The sequence below is a fragment of the Elgaria multicarinata genome, chromosome 16 (genome assembly GCF_023053635.1).
Source record: "Elgaria multicarinata webbii isolate HBS135686 ecotype San Diego chromosome 16, rElgMul1.1.pri, whole genome shotgun sequence".
In the NCBI taxonomy this organism is placed as follows: domain Eukaryota; kingdom Metazoa; phylum Chordata; class Lepidosauria; order Squamata; family Anguidae; genus Elgaria; species Elgaria multicarinata.
The window spans coordinates 15,293,090-15,308,074 of record NC_086186.1 but is presented as its reverse complement, the minus strand read 5'-3'; the positions used below and the strand labels follow the sequence as shown (position 1 = coordinate 15,308,074).

At 43.1% G+C, this 14,985-nt stretch overlaps 1 protein-coding gene across 1 annotated transcript in view; it reads left to right on the top strand.

The window, feature by feature from the left end:
• FBN1 (fibrillin 1) overlaps positions 1–14,985 on the top strand; it is a 200,171-nt gene that overhangs the window by 19,061 nt on the left and 166,125 nt on the right. The window contains exons 2-3 of the mRNA XM_063142808.1: positions 4,868–4,950; positions 6,514–6,612. Of these exons, the coding sequence (XP_062998878.1) occupies positions 6,561–6,612 (52 nt within the window). The 5' untranslated portion in view covers positions 4,868–4,950; positions 6,514–6,560. The remainder of the gene's footprint in view (positions 1–4,867; positions 4,951–6,513; positions 6,613–14,985) is intronic.

The following is a 14,985-nucleotide window of genomic DNA, read 5'->3' as shown; positions in this document are numbered from 1 at the left end:
CCAGTCAGTATTGGCTATACTACTAAACTAGTCCAACTCAATATAAAGCAGCTTCCTATGTTCCTATGCTGTAAAGTAACAATGATACTTCTCCCTGATGGAAAAGTATCAATGCTGGTGAAAAATATGAAATATTTGGCCGTTCCATGCTTTCCCAGAAGAACACCATTGACCATAGCCCCCCTCCCCCACATCTTCCTGTGGTCTGTTAGGAATCACCAAGCTCTAACGATGGGTAGTGGTGCTTTGACATTGCTGCATTCGTCTACGGGACCTTCTTGTCATTTTCTTTAGGGGACAAGCTTATCTGAGTTGACAGCTATGCATTGTTCTTTCTCTTATGAATTCTGTAGCAATTGTGCCCTGTGCCATATGGATTAGAGAAGCTCTCTGGTTTTTCTGAATGGAATTTCTGCAGAAGACAACTGTGAGTGAGGAAGTGAAGAATTGGTTAATGGGAGGGAAAAAAAGTGGGAGGGAGAAACACTTCTGAGAGACAGAGTTAAGGCAACACAAGAAATTATGAAGACATAGAATGGATACTGTTGGCACCACAGACTGGAATTTGGACTTGCTAGTCATAATTTTCTCCTTAAAAATTCACAGCACATTTGATTAATGTAGTTCTTCAGTGGTCCGTAGGGTTCAACACTGCTGTTTATCAGTGTTGCTTGCTTATACACGGCCCAGCAAACACATTGGGAGAGAATGGAATAGGTCCTTATTATTGGTGAAAGTACAATCACGTTTAACTCACTTATACACATACATGGGGTCTCCAACCCTTTTGAGCCAATGGGCACAAGTGGAATTTTGAGGAAGTAATGGGTGCCACAAAATGGCGGCCATGGAGGGATGTGCCCATTCACAAAGTGGTTGGTGACACCTGGCATGACCAGTAAGAAATCACCCATTTCATAGAAGGCAAAAACTGGTAAGCACTGTTGCTAGGGCTCACAGGGTTGAAGCCAGGTGTGTTTGATCAGCAGAGACAATGACATCATCTGCTATCCCCTGTTTCTTGTCATCTTACAACAATATATTGTTGTGATCGATTCCTGTTGAAATGCAAAGTATTTTGATGTGGCTTGGTTCTGAATAGGCAATTAACTCTTGGTGGAGTTGGAAACTGCTGGTACTGATCGATCAATCTATCTGTCTATCTATGTCTAAATCTTTGTACTCTCCTTCAGGTTGTGGCTATGGTACAACCACATTTCCTACAATTTTCCATTCCAACAGAACACCCATTTCACAAAAGGTAGTCAGGGCCAGTTTTCACATAACAATAAGCCACCCGGCGGGGGTGGGGGTGGGGTAATTTCCCTATGGGGCTTGTTGTTGTGCACTGGCTGACTTTTTTTTAAAAAAGTGAACTGCTATTGGGTGGAATTGAAATGCAATAAATAAATAAATAAAAATGCAAGCTGCTACATGCGATCCTGGCCAGTGTGGGTTGTTGGGCTGTGGTTCTGGATGGTTTGCTTATTATTATTATTATTATTATTTATTTATATAGCACCATCAATGTACATGGTGCTGTACAGATAACACAGTAAATAGCAAGACCCTGCCGCATAGGCTTACAATCTAATAAGTTGTAGTAAACAATAAAGAGGGAAGGAGAATGCAAACAGGCACAGGGAAGTGTAAACAGGCACCGGGTAGGGTGAAGCTAACAGTATAGAGTCAGAACAAACTCAATATTTGAAGGCTATAGGGAAAAGAAAAGTTTTTAGCTGAGTTTTAAAAGCAGTGATTGAGTTTGTAGTTCTCAATTGTTCTGGAAGAGCGTTCCAGGCGTACGGGGCAGCAGAAGAAAAAGGACGAAGCCGAGTAAGGGAAGTGGAGGTCCTTGGGCAGGCGAGAAGCATGGCATCAGAGGAGCAGAGAGCCCGAGTGGGGCGATAGTGTGAGATGAGAGAGGAGAGATAGGCAGGAACTAGACCGTGAAGAGCAAAGCCAAAGTCCAAACTTGGCAGCAAAAAATGGTGCAAAGTGAATCTCCTGGGACAGTGAATTCCACAAATGGATTGTTGCTAGAGAGAAGGCTCTTTCTCTTGTTCCCACCAACTGTGCACTAATTAGTGGTGGAACACACAGAAGATCCACTTGCACTGACTTCCAGGAGAGTAGAATTGGGCAACGTGTGGTTCTTCTGACCTTGGATTGCAGCTCCCATAATCTCTCACCGTTGGCTATGCTGGCTATTTGCAATCCAACACCAAACTGTTGATGAACCCAGAGAGCTTCAGCCATTGGGCAATATAGAAATGTAATAAATAAATAAAGTAAAATGAATTTGGAGGGCCACAAGTTGCTCATCCCTGATTTAGGAGAAGACTGTTCTTAAAGTATCTTGGACCTTTAGAGATTTAATATTTGGGTAGTTGCACTCCCTTCTCTTCCGACAAGAAATTCTATTATCTTTGAGGGGAATTTCAACCTTTTTTAAAATTATTTTTTAGTATAACAATGTTAAATATGTGTAAGCTGCTCAGAGCCTTTCAGATGGAGTGGGGTATGAATAGAAATAAATAAATAGGCTGGCAATTAACATATGAAGATGAGCTGTGGGAGATGGACGTCCTATTTTGTAAATTGCCTATTTTACAAAGCGACTTGTTCACTTTAGATTAGTTCTCTTGATTAGACCACCCCCCTGGAACTAAATGTACTCTTTATCCCAACATTTAAAATAGCTCCTTCATGTGTTTGATTGCAAATTGTATTCTTTCACTGGGAGCCAGCAACAAATACCATTTCCTGTATCGATAGAATCTCATTTCCTCAAGCAGGAAACAAGGGTACAAAATCTTTGCTTACCTTATTGGCATGAAGTATTGGAGCAGTGTTTAGCTCTGATAAGAAGGTAACTCCAGATGTATTTGTGGAGTTCTGGCTGTGAGAAATGTAGCTGAAACACAATGGAACTTCTTAGAAGCTAGCACCTTGATCCTCCGAATTGGCTTTAGCTCTGCTTATGGATGAAGCATACTGTACTGTCGTAGCTGAATTGATGATTTTATAATGCCTGGGAAGGAGGGCACAGATGAACAGATGGGGAACCCAAAAATCTTCATGAGTGCAACTCCCTGTACCAGCCTGTTCATAACTTGAGCCTCCCCTGATGATCTTTTCTCCACATACCTCAGTTCCATTATGTGAACAACGGAGAGAGCCTTCTCAGTTGTGACATCCTGACTATGGAATACCTTTCCCATGGAGGTGTGACTGGCACCAAAACTGCCATTGTTTCAGTGCCAGCTCAAATCCTTTTTGCTTACCTAGGCGTTGCAATTGGTTGGTTTTTGTCTGTTCCATTGTATTTACTGCCTTCTCTGTTCTCATCATGACGATTTGGTTTTTAGTGTTTTAATTATATTTTATATTATTTTAATCATGTTTGTACACCACAGTGGCATCTGCAAGGATAAAGGGCAATTTAAAAATGTTGCAATAAAATAAATTAATAAAACCTGCGCCTTAGCCATGTTTCTCATTGCCACTAGAGTCAAGCAGTAGCCCTTGCTAGGTACAATTTTGTCATATGGTTGCTCAGGAGGCAGAGACTCACACGGACACACACACACGCACCAAAGCACAGCTGTAGTAATTGCTATGCTGGTTCAGACTAGACCAGCCCTCTGTCTCCAAAAGTGAATAGCTACATGGCTTTGGTAAGTTTGCAAGTTTTGTAAGTTAGCCAGCCCTTGTTCTTATTCTCTAGCATTTTTTCAAAGATATACTAGCTCTGCACAAGGAAGTTTCTTTTACCTTCCATGGCTGTAGCTGCTGTTAATGCTATCCTGCATAAACTGAACCCATACTTTTTTTTTAAAAAAAAAAAGCCAGGTAAGCTAGTGACAACAGGAGGAACTACATGCTACAAGGAAATTATGGACTTCCAATCCCTGTTGTTGTTTTCTTCCCAAAAGGCAAATGCAGGGACAAGAGGTGGGTGGAGAATCAGTGGATGGGAGGCAGTGGTTGACTCTTCCCTTGCCTGACAGTTCTCTATTGGAAATGCTCTCTGGACATTTTAAATGGGGGAAAGAGGCATTTGGGATGCTCTGTCCCAAATGAAAAGCTGCAGCAACCCATTACTTTTATGTCCCTCACATTTTTCTGATGGGGCCACGCTTCCTCCATTCATTCTGGAGGAGGTGGCAGGTAGACTTGCAGATATGTAAAGCATCATTATTATATCTCCGTAATCTTCACTATTTTTCAAGCAGAAACACTTGGGTTTTGCACACCACCTCCGAAGCCATCCGGAGGCCTGAGCAATGCACAGTTACGGCTAACCAGTCATGTTACTCTTTGCCTCTTGGGCTCCTCCTTCACTACAGCTGATTGGCTGATTGCTCCTGAGTTCTCCTCCTGCCACGCCTTGACATCTTCCCATCTCTAAAGCTTCCTCTGTCAATCCAGATCTCAGTAGCCTACAAGGCAAACTAAAAGGCAAAGCTAAAGAGACCCTGAATAGCTACTGCAAAAAGAGGGAGAGAGCATGTGTGAACGAAAGAGAGAGAGGTGGAGAGAGACTCTCTTTAGAGGTGATTCGGAGCCAACAGTGCCCCTTAGGTCTTGCCATGAAGAATATAGTTATATATAAGAAAGCTACAGGTTCAACTCAAGTGTTGCAGCCATTCCTTTAAATCTATCATATGTTATAAATCTATCATATGTTAGAAATGCTGAATCCTTTTGTAGCAATGGGAGAGAACTCCCGAATAGCAAAGATACAAACTTTCTTTCAAGATCACCCCTCTTCTTTGACATTATTTGTGCGTATGTGTATAGAGGCTTAAAAAACTATAGAGGCTTAAAAATTATATATATTTTTCTTTTATCCATCTTGTAGACCCAATGTATGTGGATCACGTTACAATGCCTACTGTTGTCCCGGATGGAAAACATTACCTGGTGGAAATCAGTGCATAGTCCGTAAGTTGTGGTTCTGTGTGTGTGTTGGCCTTAATGTAGCTCAGTATTTCTTTCCTATTGTTTCAGTACCATTCCCATATCCTTTCATTTATTTCCTCAATCTGTGGCTGATCTACATGTTAGCTGTTATAAATAAATAAAGGATGCTGCTTCAAACAACTTCAGCAATTTAGCTGCTGCATACTACCACTGTAACATGTAGAGTATGTTGCTGCAAGGATGTATAGAGAATCTCCCTGCCACTTCCATTTAAAATAAATCTAAAGCTTAAATTCTATGCACGTTCACTAGAAAGTAAACCCCATAGACGTCAGTAGGACTTTCTTCTGCCTAAACATATGCTGACTATATCCAGCATTGGCATTCCACCTCCTTAGACAACTATTGGGGCCTCAGTATTCCAACAGGGTCCACCACTAACAGCTGGGGCCTCCATTCAGTGCTAGGCAGCTGTGCCATTTAAATTTCCCACAATGCCCTAGAGTGACACTACTTTAAGGGGATTGTGGGAAATTTAAGAGACAGCTAGCTGTTTGGTGCTAAATGAATTACAGCTGCTTCATGATGTTGTTACTGCTAAGTAAGCCCATTGGAAAGAGACAATGACATGATTAGGATTGGGTACAAACCAAAGGGCATTTTGCCCTAAACCCCTTCAAGCCAGAGCGAGGTGTACCAGATTCCATTTTGTGACTTCTGGTGCAATAATGGCCATGGAGAAAATAGGTCACTCTGGTAAATCTCAGTTGTTCCTATAGTGGATCACCAGAGAGGAAGGGCAGAAGGAATAAACACCAGTCTTTGGGCAAATGCAGGATGCAATTTCGTGTTTGAACATAGCAGTTTAAACATGAGAACACCTGCATAAAGAAAAGACGTATTGGGAGTGGTGTGCCAAGTTCACCCACTCCTGACTGACTCATTGGTGAGCTCTTCCTCCTCAGGTTCCTGCTTAACAAAACCAGAGGTCCTCTAGTTATGACAATGCAGGAGTGATACAATTTTGTGGAACAGCTCTGAAAAATGTTTCCCATAAACCAGGGCAAATATTTGTGTATTGCATGCTTTCGTTGATTGAAGGAATGCCTCTTTGCCTCCTGCTTGTACATTTGCACACAACACCAGGTGTGTAATCCTATGGAGATGGCCTTAAACCTCCAAATTCATCCAGCGCAGAGCGAGAGGAGTGGCAGAGTTGATCTTTGGCTCCACGTTTCTTCTGCTAGCATTTGAGCTAGATGGGCTTTTTCACCCATCTAGCTGAGGCATCAGGGAGGCTGAGGAGGCCAGAGGATTCCCCATAAGCCAGCCTCCCCAGTCCTCTACCCTCCCCACCCACGCTAATGCCCCCTTTACCAATTGTAAGGATCAGCTTTATTTGGTTAAGGCAGGAGTGGGCCCCCCAGTCTTGGGCCCCCAATCTAGCCCTCCTTGGTGTGTAAGCAGGTCTGTTGGTTCGATCTTGCTTTTCTTCTATTAATTCTGTGTTTTTATTGTTGCCTGTGCCTGCTTTAAGGTATGTTCCTCTGTTGATAGCTTTTTTGTTTTTGTTTTTTTAATCAGCAATTTGTAGACATTCCTGTGGAGATGGATTTTGCTCAAGACCAAACATGTGCACATGTCCAACTGGCCAGATTGCTCCGTCCTGTGGCTCAAAATCAGGTATGCATTCCAAGGCTAGACTAGTCTTTTCTACTTATGCTCTTAAGCCGGCAAGGTGGTATGTTTTAACTTGACAGTCAATTGGTAGTTCAGACAACGAAACACTGACTCAGTATTAATCATTTACCACAACTAAGGCAATCTAGTGACGGGTTCTAGCTATTGCAGACATTCCTTATGGCCAAATTAAAAATAACCAGTACCATATATTGGCAATTTCATTTGGCTTGCCAGTTGTTATATGCTTTCTGGAAAATTCTTCATGTTCTCTCTACCGTAGCTGACAGCAGCACTCAAAATTACTGAGACAAACAAGAGGAGATGGAAATCTTTTTTTTTTTACTTGCTTGTGCAGATGCCCCTGTGACATCTGGTAACCCAACATCAGAGAAAGACAGGGGTGGTTTTTGGAAGAGTTAAATGACCTAGTTTTGAAGTCAGTTACCTCTGAATTTTTTTTAAAAAATGGTATTACCCTTCTGAAATTGGTTTATAATGTTTTTATGGGCTCTTTGAAATAGTTCAAGACTCCCATTAGGGGATGAAAAGCAGGGTAAACATTTGTCCTAAGTAAAATAATACCATATAGGATAGGAAGCATAAGGCTGTCAGTGGCTGCTAATCATGATGGCTGTGTATTATATCCAGTATCGGAGACAGTATGTCTCTGAATACTACTTGCTGGAGAATACAATGAGGAGGGTGCTGTTGCCCTCATGTTTATGGGCTTCCCGTTGGGGCATGTGCTTGGCCACTGTGGGAAGAGAATGCTGGACTAGATAGGGGTTTGGTCTGATCCAGCGTGGTTCTTCTTATGTTCTTATGAAGCAACTCCAGTTATAGGCAACATGGGTTGCATAAATTACTAGATCTCAATTTGCTTGACAATGTAAAGCAGTTCTGCTCTCTGTTTCATTTGCTTATTTATTTGCTTTGTCAGGGCTGCCCACTGTTAGCACAAGGCCCTATTCAACCTGAGGTTGATACCTGCCCTTAGCTAATCATCTGCCAGCAGAAATGAGATTCAGGAAAAACTGGCTGTCTGTGGAGTTTACTTTATTCATTATAACACTTTGGGTGTGCTAGTGTAGCTTGGAGGCAAGTAGTTTTGTGGATTTTCAAATAAAAGCTAAGGGTCCAACTTATTGTATCCTGAATCAACCACAGTTTCAGAAATTTCTCAGGATGCTATGGACTACTATAATGTCATGTGATTGATCCTTTTGTCACCCTAGTCGTAAAACAGGAAACTCATAGTGATGGATCCCCTGCATCATTGCCATGTTATGATGGTGAATGTCACAAAAGGACATGTACACACATGTATGTACACACATACTTAGGCCTCGCAAAAAGCACACAAAAGTTATTAGTCCCCCTGCCAATGTTTCATAAAGACCATCCCATTCATTAAAAATATATATCCAGTGGTAATAGCAAATGTTTGAGGTATACGATTGGCAGCAGGGAAGCAGGCAGCAGAGGAGGCAATGGGAAGTCTGAGTAGTGGGGAGTAGGGATGTGCACGGACCCCCTGATCCTCTTCGTGCCTGATCCACAAATTGCGGATTGGGCCCGCTCCGCCCCGCCTCGATCCGCCTAGGGTCCACTCCGCTCCGCTGCAGAGCTCCAGCTCCGAATCGGAGCTCTGCAACGGCGGGGAGTGGTGCCAGGTAAGGCCCCCCTCCCTCCTCCCCCTTACCTGTGCCTGTCCCGGCCCATCCCAGCTTCACTAGAGCCCACGGCTCAACCAGGAACTGTAGGCCCCGATTGCGGCCTACACTTCCTGGTTGAGCTGCGGGCTCTAGTGAAGGTGGTGACAGGCTGCGATGGATGCAGGTAAGACCCCCTTACCTGGCTCTGCCACCGTCGCTGCATGGGCAGCGGCGGCTGCAGGGCCAGGTAAACCCCCCTCCCCCCTCTCCCTTACCTGCGTCCGTCTGCGGACCCGCGGCTGCTTCAACTGAGCCTGAGGACTCAAACAGGAAGACCAGGCCACAGTTGCGGCCTAGTCTTCCTGTTTGAGTCCTCGGGCTCAGTTGAAGCAGCCGCGGGACCGCGGACGGATGCAGGTAAGACCCCCCCTCCCCCTTACCTGACTCTGCCGCCATCGCCGCATGGGCGGCAACGACAGCGGCAGGTCCAAGTAAACCCCCCTTACCTTTTTTGCGGAGCTCCGGATCAAGGCGAAGGATCCGCCTTCACCTTGATCCGCTCCACAATGCTCCGCGGCTCCCCCGATCCTTTTCGCCTCCGCCTTAAGGGGAGGCGAAGCCTCTCGATCTGCTCCTGCTTCTCTGGTCCGAGGAGAAGTGGAGCACATCCCTAGTGGGAAGTAATATGAGTACCATTCATATCAGTATCTACTGCAGGAGACTCTGCTGCTGTTGCTTGAAGCCCCAATACCTGTTGATGTGTGGAAACACCTTCCTTGGGACTTGGCCAACATCTACAGCAACTTATGAGAGGGTTTTTTCCCCCTGAGGTTACTCTAGGTAGTGGCCTGTTGCTAGGGCTGGCCGTACCATTAGGCAAAGTGAAGCGGTTGCCTCAGGCAGCAGATGCTGAGAGATGGCAGCAGGGGATGTTGGTGACCATCACTACATTCTGAACTCCAGTAGTGAACTCCACAGTTAAATTATGTGTTGGGTGAAGAAGTATTTCCTTTTATCTGTCCTGAATCTCCCACCAATTCAGTTCATTGGATGACTCTGTTATGCTCTGGTATTGTGAGATCCACTTTCTCCACACCATAGACCACTTTATACATCTCTGTCATGTTCTCCCACTTTACTCACCATTTTCAGAAAGGTCCTCTATAAACACAAATGCTTTTGGTGGAATTTAACTATTATTCAACCTCAGACTTTATTATTCAATCAATGATTCATTGATAAATAAATTTCTTAAATATGGTAGTTTCCCCCCCGCTCCCTAAACCAAACAACAGCCTGAGATGCTTAATGCTTTACATCTGTTCTTTGTGTGAACCTCAAAACTGAGACATGGCTGGTGAAGACAGCTATGACTGTCTTAAAAAAAATTCCAGATCCTCCTCTGCATTTATCCTCTTAGACCTCACAGATGTTTTCCGGCAATTCGGTTCTTCCTCAGGCATTTCAAAGAGATTGTGGATGGGTGTGGGTCCACTCTCTCTTGAATACAAGAGGAGTCCTGCTGGATCAGAGAAAAGGTCCATGTATTCCTTCATCCTGTTTCCAACACTGGTTAGCTCAGCCTTCCTTAATCTAGTGCCCTACAGATGTTTTGGACTTCAACTCCCATTTGCTCAAGTCAGCATGGCCAGTGGCCAGAAATCCTGGGAGTTGAAGTCCAAAGCAGCTGGAGAGCATCTGGAAGGCTAGGCTAGCTTGATGCTCCCAGGGAATCCACCAGTAGGACCTGATTGCAGTAGCCCACCACTGCTGTTGCATACCAGCAACTGTTATTCAGGGGTATACTGCCTCTAAACAGGTAGGATCCATTTAGTTATCACGACTAGTAGCCATTTATATACCTATCCTCTATTATGTTTGTCTAATCCCACTTTTAAAGCCATCTATGCTTGTGCCAATTATCACATCATGAGGGAGAAACACATATTTCTGTACACCTTTCCCCCCTAAAATACCTCTTTTTGTATGTATTTCTTTGAGCAGAAAACGGCACCACAAAATTCAGAGAAGTGCTTAATCTGGGTTAGTAGTCAATGTTAGTCCTACGTAGAGTAGACCCATTGAAATGCATGGGAATTAAGTTAGTCATGACTAACTTAAGTACAATTCATTTCAATGGGTCTACTCTAAGTAGGACTAACGTTGGATACGTCCCAATCCGTCTATTTGTCCATGAAGTGCAAATTAAGCCGACTCACTTAAAAATGAGAACTGCACAAAATTCTTCAGCATCCATAGTGTTACTGTGCAGTTGTGATTAGAGCTCTTCGTATTCGATTCCCCTCCCAATTTACAATGGAATAATTCCATGCAGGTCCGGCCCTACCATTAGGCAGAATGAGGCAATCATCTCAGGCACCAGATGCTATGGAGCAACAGCAGCAGTCTCCTGGCCATTCTTCATGAGCGCCCTTCCACTCCCCTCTGTGGGCCACAAGGCCTGACCTGCACCCCTAAGCTATCTTGCTGTTCCCTGGTGTGGTGTGGAGGACAACAACTCTTCACCTGTGTTGAAATAAAATTCAACAGCCAATCCAGTTTGCTTCTGTACATCTCCTGAGAGTGTAAGGGGCAACTTGTCCATTACCTTGAACAGCTAAATGTTTTGATTTACCTCTGAGTCCATGTAAATTGTACATTTGGAACTGCTTTAGGGTGGATTCCTGCATTGAGCGGGTGGGGTGGGGGGGGTTGGACTCGATGGCCTTATAGGTCCCTTCCAACTCTACTATTCTATGATTCTATGAACTGCTTTACATTGAGTCAGCCCATAGTCCTTTCTAGCACAACATTGCCTGCTCCAGTTGGCAGCCTTCTCTCCAACGTTTCCAGGAGGAGGCTGTTTCCTTGTAACTAGAGATGCATCGCCAGAGGTTGAATGTGGGACTCTCTATACATGCAGAGCATGTGCTCTCTGCCTCTACTCTATGGCTCCTCCTTAATTTGGATTGAATGGACCCCATCCTTGCTCTTTTACTGTAATGTAATAAGAAAACAACTTTTACCATTATTTCTTCAGCAGGGTGAATACATGCAACCACACCCAAGCCTTAAACAATTCCTCTGAAAACGATGATTTAAGTTCCTAGCCTGCCAGATAATTAAGACTGAATGAGAAAGTATTTACTTTGGAAAAAGCTTGTTTGAAAACAATTAAGGCAAATTATGGAAGCTCCTCTCCCTCCATCTCCAATTATAGTTCTGTATAAGAGAAAGATAGAGGAAGTCGTAGCCTATAGCTTGAAAAGCTAAGGTGTTGGTCTTTTTTAAAACAGTATTTAAGCTACTGTTAAACTTATTATCTCAAAGTATTTAAATGGCTTTGGTAATCATGTGGGAATGGAAGTTAACTTTTGGCATGCTTTACTCTAATTGGAATCAGTTTGTGGTTTAAGTTCCTACCCCGCCTGACAGATGATATCATTTCCTATGTGTTTTCTAATCCCTTCTGTTTTCCTAAGACTTTATAAAGCTAAATTGGACCATACATTTTAAAGCCACTGCCCACTTCTTTTCTGAACTACTTAGGATGGCGTATAACTGAATATAGACTCCACCAGATAATTACTCTGCAGAGCCGCAGATACATTTGGCACAATCTACTGAAGTTAAGCTCTTTTAAGGGCCGAACTAGATGAGATATTAAATACATCTTTATATTTCACATGCAGGGTTTTAAAAATGCAAATAGCAGCCACTGGGAAGGATCCTAGTCATTGGGATCAAGGCGGCCGGGGGGGGGGATTTAACATTTTCCTTACTCATGAAAAGAGCTCCTTAGAAGCTGTTATTTGCATTGAGACAAAATTCCCCATTGGCAGGTATCTGTATGTTACATGCAAAGACATATTTAACATCTTGTCTAGTCTGACCCTGTCCAATTGATTTCATGGCAGAGCGTTCGGCAGTGTTCGGTATCTATTCCCCTTCCCTACTGCCTTTGACAGCGGAAATTGACCAAGAAATTGACCAGTCAAGACCAAACAGATTAGACAGCCAAAAGAGCACACTTGTGAAAGTCCAATGGAAATAACTATTTAAAAACTCCCAACCCAACTTGTGCTGGGGAACGAAAAGTGGTAGCAATCAGAGTGACGTCAATTGTGCAAATTTGAGGCACTGAAATATAAAAAAGCCAGGAAATGAAAAGGGATAGTGATCGTAGTTGGCAGAGGACTGGGATGCAGAGACAAGATGGGTTTTGCCGCAAAGTCCCCTGGGATACATGCTGGAGCTGGCTGGAATGGTAGATCCATGACAAGCCCATTCGTCTGTTGGGTGGACTGTGGATTGTTTCGCAAACAACCAACCCACGGTGGCTTATTCGCAGGGTGGTTTAGTGTGATGTGCAAAACTGCTCATTGTCTCTCTCTGTGTTAGCCTCCAATCAATAAAATGGGAATAATGTCTTATGGCCTAATTTTCACCCGAGATGTGAGAATAAATGATGTTAAAGATGGTATGCTCTTTTATTTATCGAAAGCACGGTAGTTAATAAGAATATTAATAATTTAATAGGTTTGCAATATAGGTAGTTTATTTGGTAACTTGGGGGAAGAGGTTGCAATAAAGTTAAAATTATTATTATTTCTTCCTTACTGGATTGCAAGATGCCAAATATTATAAAAGGATGCAGGTTGCCAGTGGGCTTTCTACCTGTCCAGAAAATACAGTGGTTTCTTGTTAACTGTATTCATTGCCATGTCATTCTGAACACATCAGCTAACATATTAGGTATTCTGTTCTCTTTTAAAGTACAACAAAATGCGAACCTGACAATAATCTTATCTCAGGAGGAGCTTTTCATGTGGTTCCTGTTGAGATGGAATCCATTTCCTGGCTCCATATTTAGAGTGTCTGCTCTAGTTGGCATCTGTTCTCCTACAGCAAGCAAAGAACTAAACTGCAAGAGATTTTTTCCTCCCTTTTACAGCAGTGAAGAACCCAGGGTTTAAGTGTTCCTTCCCACTTCATCCTTATTATCGGCACCCTGCCATGCAGGCTTTCAAGTTTTGCCAGCCTGTTAGATTCTACATATTGGCTACTGGTTAGTGGCATTGGAATAAATGGGGTAGATCATGAAAGGATTTCTGTAGAGGAAGACAGCTTAGCCTAATTTCTATATCTTTCATCTAAAACTGGGGTGGACAAGTTGTGGCCCTCTAAATGTTTTGGCTTACAACTCCCATCATGCCTCACCAGGGGCTAGGGCAGATGGGAGTTGTAGGCCAAAACATCTGAGGGCCACAAGTTACCCATCCAAGGAAAACTAAGGGATTATCTTGATAATGAGTGCTATTGAGTTAATTTTTGTGAACTGCACAGAGAGCTTCAGCTTTTGAGCCATATAGAAATGTAAAATAAATAAATAAAATTGAGTCTCAATTTTGGGCAAAAAAGTGGGGTATAAATGAAATAAATACATAAATAAAGAAATGGAATGAGAGGATAAGTAATGAAAGACAAGATACAAAATTATGCATGGTGTGGAGAATGTGGATAGAGAGACATTTTCCCCTTCTCTCAACATACTAGAACCCAATGGGGTCATCACATGAACTTGATTGGTTCAGGACAGATAAAAGGATGGACTTCTTCTTCACACAGCACATAGTTAAACTTTGGAATTCACTTCCATAAGATGTAGTGATGGCCAGCAATTCAGAGGGTTAGACTAGAGGAGAAGGCTATCAATGGCTACTAGTTCTGATGGCTATGTGCTACCTCAAATAGAGGTAATAAGCTTAGGTACACCAGTTGCTTTGGAACATGGGCGGGAGGATGCTGTTGCACTCATGTCCTGCCTGTGGGTTGCTAGTCAACAGCTGGTTGGCCACTGTGGGAACATAATGCTGGATTGGATGGTCTGATCCAGCACGGCTCTTCCTATGTTCTTAATGCACTTCTTAAAAAATTGAACTTCTGGTTGTCCCTCTAGTAGGCAATACCAAGAATATATGCAGGGATACAGCAATGTCCCTCCAATACCCCTGTCTGCATTCTGATTGTCATGATGAGTGGTAGCTTTTAAGTTATCACTAGAAGCTCAGATTGTGTAATTACGCAGTCTGTTAACACTACCTTCGAAATATGCAATGCTGCTTCCATGCCACAGCTTACTTTGTAAATGTCTCAACATGCAGGAAGGCCTTAATTGGACACACAGGTCCTCTATATTCCTCTCCCTGATTCAAATTGAAAACTTTTACCATTGACCTTCTTCGTTCTGAACATTGGGCTGCCAACATCTGGCTCTGAAAGGTATTCTTGAGCCTTCAATGTTGGCAGAAGAGATTTGGCAGGTGCAGGTTCTCTTAAAATTGCAATAACATGGGGTGGACAATCCACCCATCAAAACCCTCCCTACCCACAGGATTATCCAAGAGCTTAAGTTCATTCTTTGAATTAGAAGTCCTCCTATAGAAGCAGAGTAGGGTTCTTACAGGAGGATGTGCATGATATATTCCTCAGAACTTCTGCGCTGCTTTGATGTCAAAAGCTTGGCTCTACATTTTCCCACTGAGGCACATTTTCTGATTGCTTCTGTATCTGCCAATTCTCTCATGGGGTTTCCCCATGATGTAGGCTCTCAAAAGGTCTTGATATAATGAAGCATTTGGATTGCAATGTGACGGTACCTGTGGCCAATGCTAACCAAAATTAAGCATTAAGAATAATTGCTACCTTCTGTTTAGAT